The sequence below is a fragment of the Hippoglossus stenolepis genome, chromosome 23, assembly GCF_022539355.2.
Source record: "Hippoglossus stenolepis isolate QCI-W04-F060 chromosome 23, HSTE1.2, whole genome shotgun sequence".
Classification (NCBI taxonomy): Eukaryota; Metazoa; Chordata; class Actinopteri; order Pleuronectiformes; family Pleuronectidae; genus Hippoglossus; species Hippoglossus stenolepis.
The window spans coordinates 4,554,965-4,573,215 of NC_061505.1; the positions used below are offsets into that span (position 1 = coordinate 4,554,965).

The window sequence follows — 18,251 nt, forward strand, 5'->3', positions numbered from 1 at the left end:
CACAGTGACCTTTAAAAACCACTGACCATTAACACTGCTATTGAGTCTTGAGTAGTTAATACATTTTTTCTGTATCGTAATTGAAGTGACATTGTGTTTTGAATGTGAAAAAGAAATACAGATATATTCACACACAGTTTATTTGAATACAATTTTTGATTTTACCACTTAATACTAGTAGATCTCTCATTATCTCTTATGATGTGGTAAAATATCCCAAAGCAAATGAATAAGAGGCTGCAAGGTTTTAAAGATGATTGTACAAACTGGTGTTTAAATGCATCATATAATCACATTATCCGCTCCCGATGTAAATATATAAAGTATTTAAATATAAAGGCCCATTCTAGGGTAAAGAAAACCACAATTCACACACTTTAGGTGAAACACATCACATCATGATTATTTCGTATAACCGATCCCTGTCACCTAAATCTTAATGAGTGAAACTTTTAAGAGACTGCCACTAGAGACAGACCTTTTATATCGTTTTTATCTCCTGTGCCACACTGGGATGGAGGTCTGTCTGGGAGCCACACCACCCAGACAGATTCCGTATGGTGAACTGGTCTGGCAACATTCACGCTTTAGTTTCAGGCAGAGGAAGCAGAACGGCACACTGCTGCATCGAGGGCAGTCAATGTTCTTGCAGTTTTGTTGGTTGTGCTCCACCTTCATGCCACATGTCGGGCAGGCCCTGACTGACGGGCAGCTGGTGACACCCTCCACGTCAGGCAGACTGATGGTGCGACATATCTGTAGAAGCTGGAGGTCCTTGTTGGCACAGCCGTCGTTGTTGCAGCGGTCTGACCACCGAGAGCACCAACCTTTCCACTTCCTCCGACACTGCCAGCAGAATTGGTATTTCGTCCTCTGATCAGCTGTGCAGATGGTGCACTGGACACACAGGTTGGATAGATCCTTTCGCTCCACATACGTATTGCACTGTGGGCACTGATATGGAAAGCAGTGAAAAATCCCATCACATAAAGAAATCAGTGCACTTGATTGTGTTTTAATTATCTGAATCATAAAAAGAACCAAATCCCTGGAGCACTCACGGGCTGCATGTCCCAGAAGTCTGCAGCAGCCAGACGAGCCATGGTCTCTTCAAAGTGCCTCATCTCCGACACTGACAGAATGGCCAGTCGGCGAACTTCTTTATACGACCACCGCTTATTGCACCGTTTGGTTCCCTCTCCCACTGCAGGGCATCTGAACTTATAATTCCCCTTGAAACAACAATTAAAGAACCAGTTAAAAGTTTGTCTCGAGACCCTTTGAAAGCCCCATAGACTGTATATGAAGATGGACATGACAGCTCCCCAAAGGTACAGCCAAAGAGTCTTCATCGCCTCCAGTGCATTTTAAAATAAATATATCTCAAAAATGGTTTCTGTCATTTAAGGTAATCACATTGGTGTTTGTCCAAATGCTCATTTTCCAGTAAGTTTGGATTAAATTAGTTATTTGATGCTGTAAAAACAGAGCAAAACATCTGCATAGACTCAAAATGACGTCATCAGCACAAGATGGCAGAGTTCCAGTCCAAAAATAATTCAGCTTCATCCATCTGTATATGCAGTTTATGGGAATCACTGGACAAAAATACCTAAATTAAATTGCTTAGCGATCATAGAACAATAAAATGTGACTCTGGATGTAGTTATAATGAATCACATAATAATACACCAGTGACTGGACTTTTTTCTGCAGCATGAGTACTTTCACTTTTGATGTGTTTGAAAGTGAAAGTAAATTTATGTGCGGGTTGTTTGTTACGTGGGTTTTATAAATCTGGGCTTGAACTGGACCGGGTCATTTTACATTGTGGTATTGATTCTCTTAATTAAAGGATCTGGGTGTATCTTCTACCACTGAACAACACACATGCTGCAGATGATAGCATGAGCCAGTGACACAGGATGTGTACATTCACTTTCCCGCTTCATTTGCAAGCACGTTGATTTAAACAAAGGCTAGAAAGAAAAAAAACAAGTTTCAGGGAGGTACCTGATCCAGCTGGCTGCGGCAACACTGTGTCAGAGTCTCAGGGGAGACAGCGTGTCCACAGGACATCACTGCTCGGAGATCACCGTCTTCTGAAGCTGAAGTGTACGAGAGGAAGGATGTCAGTGACTGTGTCTGAAGAACTGCAGTTCTCAGAAATTAGAAAAGGAAGATTCGTACAATCCAACGTTCGAAGAAAAATAAACAGACAACTGAACTTACTAACAAAGGGAAAACAAAAGTTTTATCATCTGCATCCGTAACTTCAAACACTAGCCACTCTTGTGAGAAAGGGAATAAATCTTACAAAATGGATCCAAGTCGTCCCTTCTGCCGACTAAAACTAGTGTGGAGTCGCGCAGGTTGTATTTCTTCTTCTTAGAAATCCTATTTCTTGATACATGGGAAAGCATCTGGACACCAGACAATAACAAACATAAGATTCACAACAGACATTATCCCTTTACAACAGTTAGTTTGTTGACAACACGTGTTACTGATATTGAAAACAACTGAAAAATAACTAGTTATCAAAATGTTGAAATAACTGCAGTGGAGTCAAAGTGTAGTGTGACAGTATTTACATGTATGAAACACAATAAAATGAAAATACACTTAATACTTGTGTGACTGTATTTAGTCGTGTTCTTAAAAAGTTACCAAACGATAAAGCTACAATTCTCTGTTTAACTTACCTTCGTTCTCTCCGAGCAGCAGACACATCGACCCTCTCTCTCTCTGTGTGTGTGTGTGTGTGTGTGTGTGTGCACGTGTGTAACACCAGCAGCTCACTTTGACCCTCCCTCGACTACTTCCTTATTTTGTCACGTGGTCGTGTTTCTGATGTTCAGATGATTAAATATAAAGAGGGTCGATGCTGACAAACAGCAGCTGACCTCAGTGAACCTCCTGTTCCAGCCACTGGTTCTTTTATATTTTAGGGAATTGACGAAACGTGTTTTCTGAAAAGAAAACTAGAATTTTAGACTTTTGATTAGAATTGAAACATTTAAAAAACGAAAAACACACAATATAACACAATGTAACACAACATAACGCAATAAAACACAATGTAACACAATGTAACAAATGATCTCTAATAAAGGTTTGTAAAGTTTTTTTTACCCAGAAGCCCACGGTCTCCCTCCGCTGCTGCTCCTGGACGCAGGATGAAGAAAGTAGACCCTCTTTGTGTCCCACTTCTAGGACATGAAACTTCCTCCAAACGTCTCCTGGAGATTAAATGTGTCCCTCGACTTAAAGACGGTTTGTTTTCAGCTCGTTAAAACGCGTGTTACCTCCTGTGTTAGATCCGTGCGCACCTGCAGGCAGCGGGACTCCACCCGGCGGAGGGTCGAGGATTCAGCCGCTGAGCGTCGAGCTGCGTCTCCGCGGTGAGAATGAGACTGATGTCCCACCTGATGTGGAGGATTGTCTCCGTGACAACAGACACAGGTTTGTTTGTGAAGGACTTTTGTTTTGGACTCGCACGTGTCGAGTGAAATGAGCTGAAATGTGCTCATGTTAACACAGCGAGCGGCTTTAGCTTCAAACGGGACCTAATCACGGGTCAAATGGTGACGACTGTCGCACCAATTAAGATTAATTAAAACTCCGAGTTTCATTGTGACGTTGTTATTTGTGTGTTTTGTGTTAATTGTGTTTTGTTAACGACTGATTGGCAGAAAATGGAGGAAGAGTGAGAAGCTAAACTTAGCTAGCTTAAGTTCTGGTTAGCACATGGTGCGTGGCCCTCATCATCATTAGCGTTAATTAAAGTCTGGATACACTCTTTATTTATACTTTATAAACAAGATGGAGATATTTGAATTAGATACTTTCTGGTGTAGCTAAATTCTTTTCTGTGTCTCCTGTGGCTGTTTCCTTTTAAGGCAGGACCTTGGTGTTTGGGGCAGATGAGAGGAAACAAGACAGTAAGTAAAACTTTCTAATACTGTTATCACTGTGTTTTTACATCAGTTATTCAAATAACTTATTTAGTATCAGGAGGCTGTAGCTTAGTTGACTTAAAGGACCTGTTAGATCCCATATTTAACTAGTTAAACTCGCATGTAGCAGCGTTAGCTTAAAATGTTGACTTAATCAGTGGTAAAATGGGATGAATGGTGTTAGAACTGATAGTAAGTACGATTTCATTATAACATCGTTATTTGTGTGTTTTCTCTATTTTAATAGTGTTTATTGTGATTGTGATTGGCAGTTAATCGAGGTAGAGTGAGAAGCTAAACACTCTTAGGGAAATAAATATTTATTATTTATATTAACTTTCAAATTTGGTCCATGTCCTATCTGCTGACATGGAGGAGGGACAGTTTATGACCTGTACTGAAGCCAGCCACCAGTTATCGATTGAGACGATTTGGCTTCACTTTTGAGGACCTGTCATGCCATTTATCTTTATATAAGATAAGATAATCCTTTATTAGTGGGGAAATTTGCTACATTACAACAGCAAGAGGGCAATCAAAAATAAACATGAGTAATACTTGTAATGTAAGGCGATATAAAAAATACAAATGGAGTAAGCCCTGACATTTTCCATCAACTCAAAATGGCATCACTTTAACTGTGTTTTAAGCTTAAGGAAGTAGCTGAGCTAGCGGATGTTAGCATTTCCGACGGCCCCTGAATGCACCTCTTTGGAAGCTATCAGTTGACATTTAGGTTTAAAACACGATGTAAATGACTTCGTTTGGAGTCGATCATATGAATGTCAGGGCTGTTAAACTCCATAGCTGATTCTTTTTTACCCACAGGTCATGTGTGAAATCGGCTTCACTGCTGCAGGAAGGATCTCCAGTCTGTTGTTACTTAAATCAAAACTCTGCCTAGTTATACTGAGCTCAAACCACTTAAATCTCCCTCGCTGGCTGTAATTCACCAAATATCCAATCTAAAACAGATACCTAGGTAAATATGGTCTGTTTACATACTTAACATTCGTTATACTGTAACTACTTAGTAGTACTGTTATAAACGCACTTGCAGATAGCATGTTGTTAGCCCGGCTAGCTCAGTCGGTAGAGCATGAGACTCTTAATCTCAGGGTCGTGGGTTCGAGCCCCACGTTGGGCGCACAATCTTTTCCCTTTTGTGTTTTTCATGGGCGTGGCGATGTGGTGATTTGCTTTATATTTTAAAAAACAGCTAAATGTTTAATATATAATAAGATAATACATAATTTTGAGCGAGCTTGATTGTCTGTCTGCTGGTTAGCAGGATCAAAGACAGATAACAATGAGCCACATACTGGAAACATCAAAAGGGACCATGTCGGCGCGGGCTTGGGGGGGGGGGCCGGCGGCACTGGGCTGAGTCAGGGAAATGAAGGAGTAGTGGGACCTAATCCTCCTTAAGCCCCACTCCATATAGATATCTGCTCCTCAGACCTCGGTGGACAGACCCCAGTCCAATGGGAGGGGTCTGTTCCATGTGGCCAGCCGCCTCCCACTGGTCAGGCAACTACCCTTTTGAAACATTGTAGCCCCCCCCCCCACCCACCCTTCAGCTGCCCCCACAGACAGAACACGTCTCTGCCCATATCCCTCCCCCCCACCACACATACAAGATCTCTGTTTTCACACTAGGGGGATATCCTTGTCTCTGTGGCGCAATTGGTTAGCGCGTTCGGCTGTTAACCGAAAGGTTGGTGGTTCAAGCCCACCCAGGGACGACTACCTTTTTAAATTTTTTATTGTATTAAAAAACACAATTAGATGTTAATTTATTTTGCAGGGTGCCCCCCCCCACACACACACACACACAGTCCCTGTTGTTTGAACAGTGGCCGTTTCTCTTCCTGCTGTAAGTGTTTGGTGGATTTATTAAGTTTAGCTGTTTGTTAAAAACTCTGCAATCTTTACTTTTCCCCCCTAAAATCTCACTTCTCCAAACTCTATAGATGCAGAGAGATTATATAAACTAATAGCTGTTGAGTGTTTCATACGTGGACACCACCTCTTCTCCCTTCTCAACACACGATCTCTGAAGCTTTGGCAAAGTAATTCATATAGATTAATTGAGATTATTAAAAACTCTGCCGCAGTGTGCAATGTAGTTAAAAGTATATTTCACAAGGAAGAAAGGAAAAAAGAAAAGATGTCGTCCCTGGGTGGGCTTGAACCACCAACCTTTCGGTTAACAGCCGAACGCGCTAACCAATTGCGCCACAGAGACTAGATGAAGGCACAAGCCCAGAGTTAGTCCCTTTATCTTTGTCCGATACAAATGAAGGAAATTCTTCAAATGTAGATAAACAGTAGCAAAACAGCTGAAAATGCCTCCATACTGCTCGTGTTGTGTCTGTAAGCCCCCGACATTCAGTTTAGACTCGAAATGGCGTAATTTACACCACGTTTTAAGCCTAAATGTTGCCTGATATCCTCCTCCATTCATGCGTGGATCGCAGTAGACATTTAGGATAAAAACATGCTTTAAAAATGAAAAAAAAACCCAGATACGAATAATATATATCTCAGGGTGAAAACGCGGTGACACACGCATAGAAGACCCAGACGAAGAATCCAACATCACTATACACAGTCACACAGCCCGCTGCTGCCCTAGGTTACAGCGTCTCACATCGGGGGAACAGCTGATCTGTGTATGGCTGTTAAAAAGGGAAAAGTCCACCATATGTCTGTGTCCTGTTTTGATGAGCTGCCGTATCAGGTGGAACGGTTTATACAGCCTGGAAGAACCCACGGCAGCTCAGTCAGGACTTTGAGAGTGTGCGAGCAGCGTGGGGAGAGGGGGGGTCAGTGAGAGGCGGCGTGGGCAATAAATACACATACAAATGTGTCTCTGTGGCGCAATTGGTTAGCGCGTTCGGCTGTTAACCGAAAGGTTGGTGGTTCAAGCCCACCCAGGGACGATTTTCTCTCCTTACCTTATCCCTAACTAAATAGACAGTGTAACCTTTGGGCTTGTTATGCATTTGCTTTGTGCCTCCACACCTTGTATCACCATCAACTCCATTGGTCATGTATGAAATGGAAAACCTCTGCAGCTGAACTTTACAGGGGGCAGCTAGTTCTTCCATCTCTCCCCCACCAGGAGTCTTGACTTCATGGCCTCTATCTTATGGTCTTTGGCGGTCCATAACACTGTCTATGTGCCAGAGTCCCCCTTTGACCACAGAGCTTGCAGAATGGGCACTCTACATGTAAATCACCGATGGGCGAGTATATGTGATCGACTCCACCCCCTAAGTTTCATCAGAACAGGTCTCTGTGGCGCAATTGGTTAGCGCGTTCGGCTGTTAACCGAAAGGTTGGTGGTTCAAGCCCACCCAGGGACGATTTTCTCCTCATCCATTACCCTTATTGATTATGTCGTAGTTTTTCCTCTGCACCTGTATCCTTACATGGAATCTGATTGTGCCACGGAGATACCCCTGTACTCTGTTCTGTTGTGTTCTCTCTCTGATTAGGTGAGCAACATTGTTGCTATGTGGCAGAACCTGCTGGACTACGACAAGCAGAGGGTGGTGTTTGTGGCCAGTCACAAGAGACACAAGAGGCTGAAGAAGCAGTGGGGATGCAGGGGTCCTGTCCAGTCCAGTTGTCTGTGGCAGCTGACTGTAGAGGCTGTGTCCAAGGAGCAGTGGCTAGAGGACATAAAAAAAACAATAGGCATGGACACTATGGAAGTGGGCCTCTCCCCCTGAGGCATTGACACTGGACAGTATTACGTGTTCTATGTTATTGTATATAGTTAATGATGAATGAAGGGCGTTACTATGACTTAATGACCCTGTGGTTTCAAATAAATTTTGGTCACAACAAAAATGTCCTTCTCTCCTTTGTGGTTTTGTGTGTTGTGGATAAAGGTGACTGCTAAACAGTGACCCTAACCCGTAAGCAACATGGGAAGCATAGCTCCCAGTTACTTCCCACTGAAAGAAGTTGAACTACAGCAAAGCTAGGGAGAAATATAGTTTGTGTAACTAAAGCCAGATAGAAAAAATAGTTCAAACGACTTTGTAAAAGAAATTATCACATAGATAATTTCATGTTATACAGAATTATAACAAAATATAATATTAAAAAATTCATATTTTGAGGTTATTACATAACTTGTAAAACTTAAATGGTTTTGTATACAATGTCCTAAAGTCAGAAACCTGTATTCCAGAAACTCCAGCTGCAGGTGGGGGTATTGCAGAATTACTTCAGTTGCCAGGAAGGTTCTAAAATATCATGCAACAACTTCTATGAACTATTGTTAATCAATAGTAATCAATACATGACAATATGACACCTAATTCTTACATTTAAATATTAACTACAGAACTATAAATTGCTAATGTTATATTAATAATCAGCAATGTCTCTACAAATCATGTGATTTCCAACACTAAGCAATAAAGTTTTATTACCACCTCAATTTCTGACAACGCTGCTGGTTGGCAGTACGGGTCATAAACCCACCCACCTCCTCCACGTTAATCATTCGGACATGGACCAAAACAAAAGTCAAAGTACAAGTCAAATACATTTTTATTTACATTGCACATGTATTTGTTGATAAATAAAGAAAATACGATTGAATAAGGCTGATAAAGTAAAATAATAAATAACAATACCTTTCTAAGGGCTAAGAATGAGCTTCATAACTTTGTAGAACCTTAATTTCTTTATATTTTGAAGCAGAAAAGGCACATTTATAATCCTTATAATGAACTTTTACTCATTAAAAGCACATGAATAAGTGTCTCTGTATGGTTTTTTTTACGTACTTCCGCTTCAAAACAGGAAGTGCGTTCACTAGATTCTCAACTGAAACTTAACTGAAAGTCCTGCAGGTTATCTCAGGTTGAATCTCTCTGGGTGAAGCCTCAGTCTCCTTTGTGTTTGTGTGGTTGCACTCCTCACGTGTGTGTTTGTGTAGTTTCCCTCATCGTGTGTGTGTGTGTGTGTGTTTGTGTGTTTGTTTTCTCTGCCGCTGGTTTCCAAAGTGAAAGTTTGCAGCCGGAACTCGTCAGATCATCGAATCCGCTGCTCGGTGAGTTTCCTCCCACTTCCCGACATCATTTGTTAAATGGGGTGTCGCGTGTGTTATACCGTTGTGTACATGTTGCACGTTATTGTGTGTGTGTGTGTGTGTGTAATTATCTTGTGTTATTTTTATTTGTCATTGTTTTGGATAATGGAGGATCGAGAGGCAGCGTCGGTTCCCATAACCCCCAAACACAACAGTTGCCTTCACTGTCACTGGTTCTTTCCAGATGTTTTTTTTTTTCGACTCAGCATCCTTTTATGTTTATATATTTAAAATGTAAATATATCTTCTTTCTTATTGGGTTTTTTGTCTAGTGAGCAGTTTGATTTAGTATAGAGACACATCTAAAAGCACAACAAGTCTCCTTTTAGTCGCAATGGAGGCAGTAGAAATTTCCCACTGTGAAAATACAAGTAAATGGTGATGATGTGTTTTTGTACATATCTTATAAAGCTGGTTTCTGGCCCTTAACTTCTTTCTCTGTCTAATTTCTTCCACAGGCTTAAGCCAAACATCTGGAAGAAGAAGGTTCAACGATGTGAAAATGCCCACCCTCTCATTTGAAGGACCCCAGTATGAATCCTGAGCTCGTAAAGACTTTCAGAGAGAAACTGGACAACCTCACAGTCTCAGGTAAAAGACATTACATGAAACCACATGTATATGAGAGTTTAATGATGACTGTTGTGTCTTTAGATTACCACGGCCTCCACAGTCCAGGTCTGACCTGTTATCTGAACACTGTGCTGCAGCTGCTTTTCATGACGGAAGACTTCCGGGCCTCGATCAAACGGTTTGTAATCTCACTTTTTAAGAGATGTTCTTGTAGTTTGGGACAAATCTGATAAAAATATATGATTCGGAGCAATTTCTCTGAGGACATCTGACCAGCAAGCTCCGTATCCTCTTTTAAATCCCTCTTGAAGACACATTTTTATACGTTTGCTCTCTCGGGACTCGGAGTCTGATCTTTGTAAAACTTTTTAACCCTTCATCACACAAAGTTTTAATCCTGGCTCTGATGTTACAGACTATTTTATTGATTTTAGAATAGTTTACTTTGCTATTTTTACAATTTTTGTGCCCTAATATTGTCCAATGTTTTGTGATCTTCAATCTGTAAATCTTTGTAACAGTGTTTTGAATGGTACTTTTGAAATAAAGTTTATCATTAGTATCTTAAAGCTCATTAATGAATAAAAACAGCGGAGTGGAGATTCCAGGAAGTCACTGGTCCCAGGCATTCCTTAAAACTAGAAATAATTTGATCTCGGTCGAGATATGAAATCAGTGCAGTTCACATGAACTGCTTGTTGTTGTAAATCCTGTTAAATTAATCTGATTTACACATTTGATAAAGCTACATATTCTTCTCACTGTGCTTCAGGTGCTGCAGCAAAGACTCCACAACCATTGATGCACTGCTGAAAAAACTGTTTGATGACCTGGAGAGACGTTTGGCTCGAACACATTGTCTTACAAAAAAGCTGGGGATCGTAGACGGTAAGTTTAGACTGGAGGCGTTTCACTGCAGCTGTAGAAGCAGAATATAACAGAATATATCTTTTTGTTTTGTCCGCTCCCTCCAACACTTAGTGTACGAACAACGTGACGCTGCTGAGTACTTTGAGAAGATCCTGTGTCTGACCAGTCCGGAGGCGTCCAAGGTAGAGACACGTCCACGTTTTTATTTAAAAGGGACAGTGTGCATGAATCAACACTCACATTCAAGATAATGAAATGAAATGTGCTGGGATAACTAAAAAAATCAAGAAATGATAAACAGCATTAATACATGAAATTAAGGGCAAAAAGAAACAGAGCACTGTCCAATCTTAAACAAATCATACGATAAGAGAAAGTTATCTCATATCCCCACTTATTTTAATCAGTTGTGTTTTGCGGAGGGATATAGGGGCAGTTTCCACTTCTTTGTTTTTGTTTGAAAAATGACTTAAATGTACTTTTGATATTTTATTCTATGGATTTACTATCATTATTCAATTAATTTTATTTCTTGAAAATGCTTTTGGAGCTCTTCATATTTATTTGAGTAAGATAAAAGCAGTCGAGTAAAGGTAAAATGGAAACAGTGACGTATAGCACAGACACACTAAATATACACATAAATACATACATAGTTAAGTACAGTATTAATTACACTTAACTATACTTTTTAGTGTATTATTCCTTGAACAGAATCCAACTGAACCTCTGCTGTATCTTTTGTGTGCAGATATTTAAGGGCGAGCTGAATCATAAAACCACATGTGGCGGGTGTAAGAAGAAGAGCGACTCCAGGGGCTTCTTCTGGATTCTGCCTCTCGCGATGGAAGATTCAAGCCGTCAAACTTACAGCGTGGTACTGTGCCATGTTTTAACAAGAATGGGAGAAAGTGTATTTTTCGTATAAAGTGAGAAGAAGACAGGATGAATGAATATCAAACGTTTACAGGAGCGAGGGTTGACGGCGTTCTTCAGGAAAGACAAAGTCTGCGGGGAAAACAGGATGTACTGCACCGAGTGCGATAAGAAGCACGACGCAGACCTTGTGAGTCGATCATTGGATCTTTATTGGATAACGGGTGAGTTTGTGACTGTGTGTTGTTTATGCTGATGTTTTCACCGTGTGGACTTCAGGAATGTGAGATGACACAAAACCCAAAGATTCTCACGCTCCTGCTGAAGAGATTTACCTTCGACTACAAGTGCCGACACTACGTGAAGCTTCACTGCCAAGTGGATGTTCCCCAAACTTTGCACATGAAGGTATTTCTTTTAAATTAATATATATTTACCGTGTTGCAGAAAAGTGATTTTTAATTTAGCATTTCTTGAATCGGTTGTTTTATTTCCCGCTCTGCAGAACTGTAAATATGACCTCTACGCTTTAGTTAACCACCTTGGGAATCTCACAGGAGGTCATTACACTGCAGAGATCAGGTCTTTTGAAACTGGGGAGTGGTACTGCTTCAATGACAACATTGTTGACAGGGTGAGGAGGCTTTTTATTTTTATTTCCGGTCCAATTTACTGATAATAACATAAAGTTTAACAAATCCGCATTTGAGTGACTGTGATGTTTAAAATATATTCTACTTCTACAGGTCAAACCACTATTTGGGTCTGGAAACGGCTCAGTGAGGTAAATATTTCATTTTGACCAGAAATGAGCTTCAAATTCAGGGCTTGAATTCTCGCCAAAACAGGCCGTACATGTTTATTCCCCCTTGATGAGGCGGTTTAAAACTTACTGTGGAGATGGGTCTGTCCGGTCCATCACTTTGGCCCCGACTGTCCCCCAAGGATAAACTCTTCTTTGGTTATATCTCTCGACTGGAACTGAAACTGCAGAGTCCCACTCACTGAATTTAATCAAAACTGAACGGTGGATATTACCCATGACCCCCGGCTTCCTGAACCAGAAGTTCTGCTGCTGTAACAAATCCACCAAACGCTAAACGCTGGTTGTTAATGACTCCCAAGTCTTTTTAACTGATCTACACTTCAGCTTTACTCTTCAACTTGCTGGACCTGATTCTGACAATTGGAGCTGCGACTCTCAGTCGTTTCTCACAGGCGATCGCACCAACTCACCAAAGTGACATAGAGAAAAAACAGATGTTCAGCTCAGGTTTATGTGCCTTGCTCAAGGGAAATGAATTAGTGTTGTGGTAAGACTTTTTTCTTCTCAACCCAGGTCCGATTCAGCGTATCTTCTCATGTACAGGAAGGGTAAGCACATGCAACACATTTGCTTTTTAGTTAAAGTTTAAAATTAACGATTTAGTTTGGTATTGCATGTTTTAGATTTTTAACTTTCTGCGTTTTTTAGATGTCGAGGCTGAAAGACGACACGACGAGGCAGAGCGAGGAGATGCTCCCGATCCTCATCGCACACCGAGGGATGAAAGTGGCTGCGGAGGGGAAAACATGAAACACTTGAAGAACAGCTGCAGTGGCGACTCTCCTCGGGAACTGGAACAGCAGCCAAACCAGGGAGAAGCGTGTGGGAGACGACACAAAGACGCTGAGGTAGACGGAGAAAAGTCACATTTTTCAAAGTCGCAAAAAGATGGAGGTTGTGAGCCAAACAGACGTCATCTGAAAACAAACTCAGAGCCCATCACAGCACACTTTGTCGACAGTACGTCTGAACAAACCCATAGTTACCAGAACAAGAGACTACAGCGAGAGGATATTACCTGGGACAAGACTGGCAGCAGCCCCAGAGTCGAACCGTCAGAAAGTAAACATGTGAAAAATAAAAGGGAGGTAGCAGCAGAGATAAACATAGAAGGAAAAGATACTGTAAAGCCGTGTCAAGTTTCCCCCATTCACTGCAGTTCCTGCAGAGTGAATGAACCCGCTGCCTGTGGCTCCTCACCCCCCCTCAGGAGACATTCAGGCAACGTACAGAGAAACGAAGGTGAAGGCCGGAAACTGGAGGCCACGGAAACTGGAACGGCCGGAGCAAAGACGGCAAGTGAGAGGAAGAGAAAACGCATGAAAACAAGCCAGGAGACAAGAAAACAAGAGCCGTGGAGGTGACTAGATAAACAAGGTTGATATTTGTATTTATAAGTTTGATTGGAAATTGATTTCAGACATTGACTCTGGAAAATTGGGTCCAGACTTTTCTCTGGTCTCTGCAACGGAGTATTCTGAGAAAAAAGTCATAATATTACAAGAATAAAGTTGTAAATTTACCAGAATATTGGCTTTATTCACAAAGTATTACAACTTTATTCTATAATGTTGCCCTAATACTCCATCGTAGGTCTTCATGTTGGTTAATCCTTTTTAACAAGGAGTTCGGTGAAACCTGAGTTTAAAACCAAGAATCAACATCCATGGCTTTGAACGGCCACAGGCAAAAGTCACATGGACAGGTTCAAAGTAGAGATGTTATCTCCCACAGTTGTTAAACACGTTCATACCAGGAAATAAAAGATGAAATTCTGAACGTTTGTCTTGTTCTTCTTTTGATCTTAAACTCAAATGTGCTCACTGTAAAATAAACAAGGGAGTTTACCTCGTCTATTTCAGCCGTTCTAAAAACTGCTGATTCACACTGAACAATGGACGCCGCCTCCTGTAAAACCTTTACTGCACGGAGCATGTTTACTTTTACTTTCAGTCTTGATGCTTTTACAAGAAATCATGTGGATGAAGAGGAGCGTCATAAACAAAATTAGGACGGGGAGTTTTAGGCCAAACAAAGCTGCTGGAGATTCAGGGGACTTCCAGTCGACATTTCAGTGACAACAACATTTCATGAGGTTTAAAACTGTACTCCTTTAACTTTTTTTTTTCTTTTTTTTTTTAAATGTATACAGCTTCATCAGTTTCTATTTCTTCTCATCTTTTAACCTCTTTCTGACCTTTTTGGTTTTGTTGTTTTAAACAGTTCCTTCTGATATTTAATTGCTTTCTTTTAATTTTGAGCACCTTGAATCTTGTGTATGAAATTTGCTTTATGGACACAACTGTCTAAAGTGCAGCACAGGCACGTAGCTCCTCAGTGTTATCATTGGTTCACTGTTGTTTTTTATCATTGATCTTTATGATTCAGTTCACTCTGGCTATTAAATCAAGATTATGATTATGTTTATGGAAACTTTCACCAGTTTGCAGCTTCACTGTTTGTGAAATACTGTGCTGCTCTTTTGTATTTTATTATTCAGGTAATTTAGTCATACACTGCTTATTATATTGGGGAGAGACATTAAATAGGCATTCTGTGTTCAGGTGAAGGAACCTTTATTAAGTGATACAGTTGTTAATGATCAGTGAACAGAGATTAATTCAATGTGTAATGAACAACATTGTAGGAGAATACAGGAGATATCCGTAACTCTTTCAGTTTAAGTAAGTATAGGTCAAAACTCAGAGTGAAATCAAACAGGAAAAACACAAGAAGCACACGTCCTGCACAGTGAATGTGTGTGTTCCTGGACCCTGTTAGTTCTGGTGCCACACGGGTATGGAGGTCTGTCTTGGAGCCACGCCATCGCTGCAGGGGATGAAGTAGGAGCTCGTCTTCAGACACTCACTGGTGAGCTTCAGACACACGAAGCAGAACTCCACCTGGCAGCGAGGACAGATGATGTTCTTGCAGCCGGTTCTGTCGTGCTCCACGCGCTGACCGCAGGTGGGGCAGGCCCGGATGGAGGGACACTTGTCCACGCCCTGCACCTGAGGGAGACTGGTGTCCCCGCAGTTCTTGAGGAGCTCCAGGTTGTGGTTGACGCAGCCGTCGTTGTCGCAGCGGTCAGAGCGCGGCATCGGGCCTTTCCACTGCTTCAGACACTGCCAGCAGAACGTGTGCTGATTCTCACCGTCTTCCAGGCAGACGGTGCACACCACGCTGAGGTTAGTCAGGTCCTCTCGCTCCACAAAGGTGTTGCAGCCAGGACACTGTTGGGAAGGAATCATTTGGAAAATTGGTTGTTTGAGGAGAAGATTAAGGCCTGTCTCATATTTGGGGGGTTCATGGAATTAAAGTTCAACTTCAGGACCACACCTCCACCACTGCTCTTCCTTCATATTTATAAATCCTAATAATTTTCCTTCCTTGTGTCTCTTCTATCGTCTCTAATAGGGGCCCCTGGGGGTCCATCAGACTCGGAGGCCATGCTGCACCCTTCCCACAGCCATGGCCTATAGCTAAGGAGCAGTCTGGCACATTACCCCTCATGTATGGTCTAAGGCTTCTCATTGAGTTTTGACAATTCCTTTCGAGCTGTTGTACATAAATCAGTCTGTATCTTTTCAAAGGTAAAGACGACACTGGGACACTCACCTCTTTGATTTCACAGTATTCTACGGCAGCCAGGCGAGCCATGTTCTCTTCGAAGTACGCCATCTCTTCAGTGGTCAGCACTGCCAGCCTGCGCACCTCCTGATAGGACCACACCTTTTTACACTGCTCTAAGGTGTCTTCCTTCAAAGCGGGGCACTTAAATTTGTACTGGCCCTGAAATCAAAAGAAGAACACATCAACCAGTCAAAGACATAATGATCCTATAGCAGATTGACATTACAAAAGGTCTTAAATTCATATTGTACATTTGTTAACACATGATTAACAAATTCTGAAATTATGGTTTTAGTTCTGGGTCCTAACTCTACTCACATGGAGTAGAAACCTGTGAAAGTGTGATGGTGGAAGGTACCTGATCCAGGAGGCTGCGACACCACCCGGTGAGGGACTCCGGGGTGACCGCATGACCGCAAGACATCTCTGCACAGAGACGCTGGTCCCCTTCTTCTAGGGCTTCAGGACAACAACAACAACAACAACAACAAGAGCATGTTATTTTCTATTCATGTTTTTATCTTTAGTGTCTTTTTAGTGTGTCCTTCTAAATCCTATGTCAAGTGTCTTTGACCTTCTTTTAAAAGTGCTAAACACATAACATGTATTATTATTAATCATATTATTCAAAGACCAGAAACAGTTGTTGATATTTTTTAGATGTAATTGTGTTATTAATGATAGCAGCGCCAGTAATACAAATAATAATAATAGTTACATGAACACAGTGCATCTCCTTTGTTTAATTAAATGAGAGTAATAAACAGGAATCCTACACTTAAATGGTCAATAATTAAAGTCTTATTTCTTACGCATCGGATCCAGGTCATCAGGCCGGTTGACGAATTTCAGGGTCGTGTCGCTGGGGTCGTATCTCTTCTCTCCCTGGTTGTTTGTGGTCATTCTGAACTCAGCTCCTCTTCTCCGGTCTGAACGGTGGAGACTGGAGGCTGCAGCTGCTCCCGAGTGCAAAAAACACTCTTATCTCAAACTTTCTGTTTCAGCTACTAAGAGCTCCGGGGGAATGGGTGTGGTCTCAGGTGAAAGTGAAAGCACCGTACCCGTCCCCGCCCACTGTTTAATCCAAACAACAACCCCTCCATTAGAGGGTTAGAGGCAGAGCAGAGGGAAAGAGTGCAAGCGAGCGGTTCACCGAGAAATCTGCAAGAATGGGCAAAATCTACCAGGTCGTGGTTCACGGTCTCAGGGGCGAGAAGATGACCGTCGACTTGTGCAACACGGAGGAGCAGATGAAGAGCATGACGGTTCTGCAGCTGAAGGAGAAGATTGCAGAGAAACTTCCTCAGAGCGGAGGTAAACGCACAAAGTGACGTTTAAATAAGAGTCGCTTTATGTTCTTATATGAGGGAACTGAACGTAGCCTGGGAAATGTTCCTACTGTTTGTCTGTCGGCAGATTTTCATGAAGCGTGTTATTAAAGCAGGAGCGTTCTAAGGGATTTTGGGTCCCTAGGCAAAGAGGGACCTGGGGGGTTTTACTGTTAAACTGTGTCCACCATTACTGTTTCTCATACCCAACAACCAGCTATAAATGTAATGCTAATAACTAATATCTACTTTAAGCTTTAAAAAAAAGTAATATATGTCTTACAGTTTGACTTACTGTGTGTGTGTGTGTGTGTGTGTGTGTGTGTGTGTGTGTGTGTGTGCAGGAGAGGAGGCTCTACGGCTGATATTCACAGACAAGATGCTGGACGGAGACTTCACGCTGCTCTCTGATTATGGAATCCAGCACATGTCCGTGATCCAGATGGCTTTGAAGGTTCCTGGAGGACTGACGGCCTGACAGAGACCACGTCCCCCTATACCACCGCTGTGCTGCTTCACGAAGCTACTTCCTGTTTACAAATGTCGAACCTTTATTCCAATAAACCTTTTAGCGATGTCCCCAAGTTGCCTTGAAATATGTTTGAAAAGTTGCTGTTGCACAAAATAAAACCCGTGTTCCCTCTAAAGTCTCGTCTTTGATCAGTGTGTGGTTATTAGGAGGTTAAAGTGAAGCCTCAAGACTCTTTAACAGGGCATCAAATACTGGTAAAAAAGTAATATTTTTTAACAATAACTTTACTACATCTAAAAGGAACAGGTAGTTTGGCTGAAGGCTCTAACATGGATCCCTGCAAAGCCTCTATCAACCTCCATCAACAAAACAGGGAATAATAATTATTCTATTGCACAAAATCAGTTCTTAAGGGATTTCATTTCTTTTTAGATGAATAACGTAACAATAACAAACAGTCTACATATGAGAGTAAATAAACATGTGTATGGGTTAACTATGTGTACATGTATGATCCACAGATGAGACATCACTGTGAACAAGTGTCACGGTTATTTTTATAATTCCTTCTCGTTGCCCATTAAAATATCGAATCTAA

The 18,251-nt window shown here is 41.6% G+C and overlaps 4 protein-coding genes and 5 non-coding genes across 11 annotated transcripts; 6 read left to right on the forward strand and 3 right to left on the reverse strand.

The window, feature by feature from the left end:
- Positions 1 to 124: 124 nt before the first annotated feature.
- Positions 125 to 2,897, reverse strand: LOC118102419. Of its 2 annotated transcripts, XM_035148569.2 has the most exons (5): positions 2,706 to 2,869; positions 2,318 to 2,423; positions 2,014 to 2,108; positions 1,062 to 1,232; positions 125 to 954 (listed from the first exon to the last, which is right to left on the reverse strand). In XM_035148569.2, exons 2-5 carry the CDS (start codon positions 2,421 to 2,423, stop codon positions 493 to 495), a joined length of 834 nt encoding a protein of 277 aa, XP_035004460.2. In that variant the 5' UTR covers positions 2,706 to 2,869; the 3' UTR covers positions 125 to 492. The 2 variants fall into 2 exon arrangements, with proteins under 2 accessions (XP_035004460.2, XP_047194744.1); XM_047338788.1 differs by lacking the exon at positions 2,318 to 2,423 and having other exon boundaries at positions 2,706 to 2,897.
- A 2,136-nt stretch (positions 2,898 to 5,033) lies between these two features.
- On the forward strand, positions 5,034 to 5,106 carry trnak-cuu. Its single transcript has one exon. It is a non-coding gene; the product is annotated as a tRNA-Lys (tRNA).
- A 524-nt stretch (positions 5,107 to 5,630) lies between these two features.
- trnan-guu lies at positions 5,631 to 5,704 on the forward strand. The gene has a single exon. It is a non-coding gene; the product is annotated as a tRNA-Asn (tRNA).
- Positions 5,705 to 6,133: 429 nt separating this feature from the next.
- Positions 6,134 to 6,207, reverse strand: trnan-guu. Its single transcript has one exon. It is a non-coding gene; the product is annotated as a tRNA-Asn (tRNA).
- A 623-nt stretch (positions 6,208 to 6,830) lies between these two features.
- Positions 6,831 to 6,904, forward strand: trnan-guu. The gene has a single exon. It is a non-coding gene; the product is annotated as a tRNA-Asn (tRNA).
- Positions 6,905 to 7,256: 352 nt separating this feature from the next.
- Positions 7,257 to 7,330, forward strand: trnan-guu. The gene has a single exon. It is a non-coding gene; the product is annotated as a tRNA-Asn (tRNA).
- Positions 7,331 to 8,787: 1,457 nt separating this feature from the next.
- Positions 8,788 to 13,999, forward strand: LOC118103042 (ubiquitin carboxyl-terminal hydrolase 47). 2 transcript variants are annotated; one of them, XM_035149708.2, is made up of 12 exons: positions 8,788 to 9,036; positions 9,534 to 9,666; positions 9,730 to 9,826; positions 10,421 to 10,536; positions 10,630 to 10,700; positions 11,270 to 11,395; positions 11,489 to 11,584; positions 11,674 to 11,802; positions 11,900 to 12,028; positions 12,141 to 12,178; positions 12,734 to 12,768; positions 12,869 to 13,999. In XM_035149708.2, the coding sequence occupies exons 2-12, from the start codon at positions 9,609 to 9,611 to the stop codon at positions 13,582 to 13,584; spliced, it is 1,611 nt and encodes a 536-aa protein (XP_035005599.2). In that variant the 5' UTR covers positions 8,788 to 9,036; positions 9,534 to 9,608; the 3' UTR covers positions 13,585 to 13,999. The 2 variants fall into 2 exon arrangements, with proteins under 2 accessions (XP_035005599.2, XP_035005598.2); XM_035149707.2 differs by having other exon boundaries at positions 9,534 to 9,826.
- A 780-nt stretch (positions 14,000 to 14,779) lies between these two features.
- LOC118102738 (probable E3 ubiquitin-protein ligase ARI5) lies at positions 14,780 to 16,894 on the reverse strand. Its single transcript, XM_035149205.2, has 4 exons — positions 16,666 to 16,894; positions 16,212 to 16,312; positions 15,839 to 16,012; positions 14,780 to 15,453 (listed from the first exon to the last, which is right to left on the reverse strand). Exons 1-4 carry the CDS (start codon positions 16,754 to 16,756, stop codon positions 14,998 to 15,000), a joined length of 822 nt encoding a protein of 273 aa, XP_035005096.2. The 5' UTR covers positions 16,757 to 16,894; the 3' UTR covers positions 14,780 to 14,997.
- Positions 16,895 to 16,927: 33 nt separating this feature from the next.
- Positions 16,928 to 17,828, forward strand: zgc:194655 (uncharacterized protein LOC794380 homolog). The gene is made up of 2 exons (XM_035149206.2): positions 16,928 to 17,167; positions 17,526 to 17,828. The coding sequence occupies exons 1-2, from the start codon at positions 17,023 to 17,025 to the stop codon at positions 17,657 to 17,659; spliced, it is 279 nt and encodes a 92-aa protein (XP_035005097.1). The 5' UTR covers positions 16,928 to 17,022; the 3' UTR covers positions 17,660 to 17,828.
- The last annotated feature ends 423 nt before the right edge of the window (positions 17,829 to 18,251 follow it).

Excerpts from the sequence above, each read along its gene's own strand:
- zgc:194655 (XM_035149206.2), top strand. The coding sequence starts at position 17,023 with ATGGGCAAAATCTACCAGGTCGTGGTTCACGGTCTCAGGGGCGAGAAG. Across the intron at positions 17,168-17,525 it reads GAAACTTCCTCAGAGCGGAG|GAGAGGAGGCTCTACGGCTG; the intron begins GTAAACGCACAA and ends GTGTGTGTGCAG.
- LOC118102738 (XM_035149205.2), bottom strand. The coding sequence starts at position 16,756 with ATGACCACAAACAACCAGGGAGAGAAGAGATACGACCCCAGCGACACG. Across the intron at positions 16,313-16,665 it reads TGATGACCTGGATCCGATGC|CCCTAGAAGAAGGGGACCAG; the intron begins GTAAGAAATAAG and ends GTTGTCCTGAAG. Across the intron at positions 15,454-15,838 it reads AATACTGTGAAATCAAAGAG|TGTCCTGGCTGCAACACCTT; the intron begins GTGAGTGTCCCA and ends CCTTCCCAACAG.
- LOC118102419 (XM_035148569.2), bottom strand. The coding sequence starts at position 2,423 with ATGCTTTCCCATGTATCAAGAAATAGGATTTCTAAGAAGAAGAAATAC. Across the intron at positions 1,233-2,013 it reads GCCGCAGCCAGCTGGATCAG|GGGAATTATAAGTTCAGATG; the intron begins GTACCTCCCTGA and ends TGTTGTTTCAAG. Across the intron at positions 955-1,061 it reads ACTTCTGGGACATGCAGCCC|TGCCCACAGTGCAATACGTA; the intron begins GTGAGTGCTCCA and ends TTTCCATATCAG.
- LOC118103042 (XM_035149707.2), top strand. The coding sequence starts at position 9,609 with ATGAATCCTGAGCTCGTAAAGACTTTCAGAGAGAAACTGGACAACCTC. Across the intron at positions 11,585-11,673 it reads AGAAGCACGACGCAGACCTT|GAATGTGAGATGACACAAAA; the intron begins GTGAGTCGATCA and ends TGTGGACTTCAG. Across the intron at positions 11,803-11,899 it reads CCCAAACTTTGCACATGAAG|AACTGTAAATATGACCTCTA; the intron begins GTATTTCTTTTA and ends CCCGCTCTGCAG.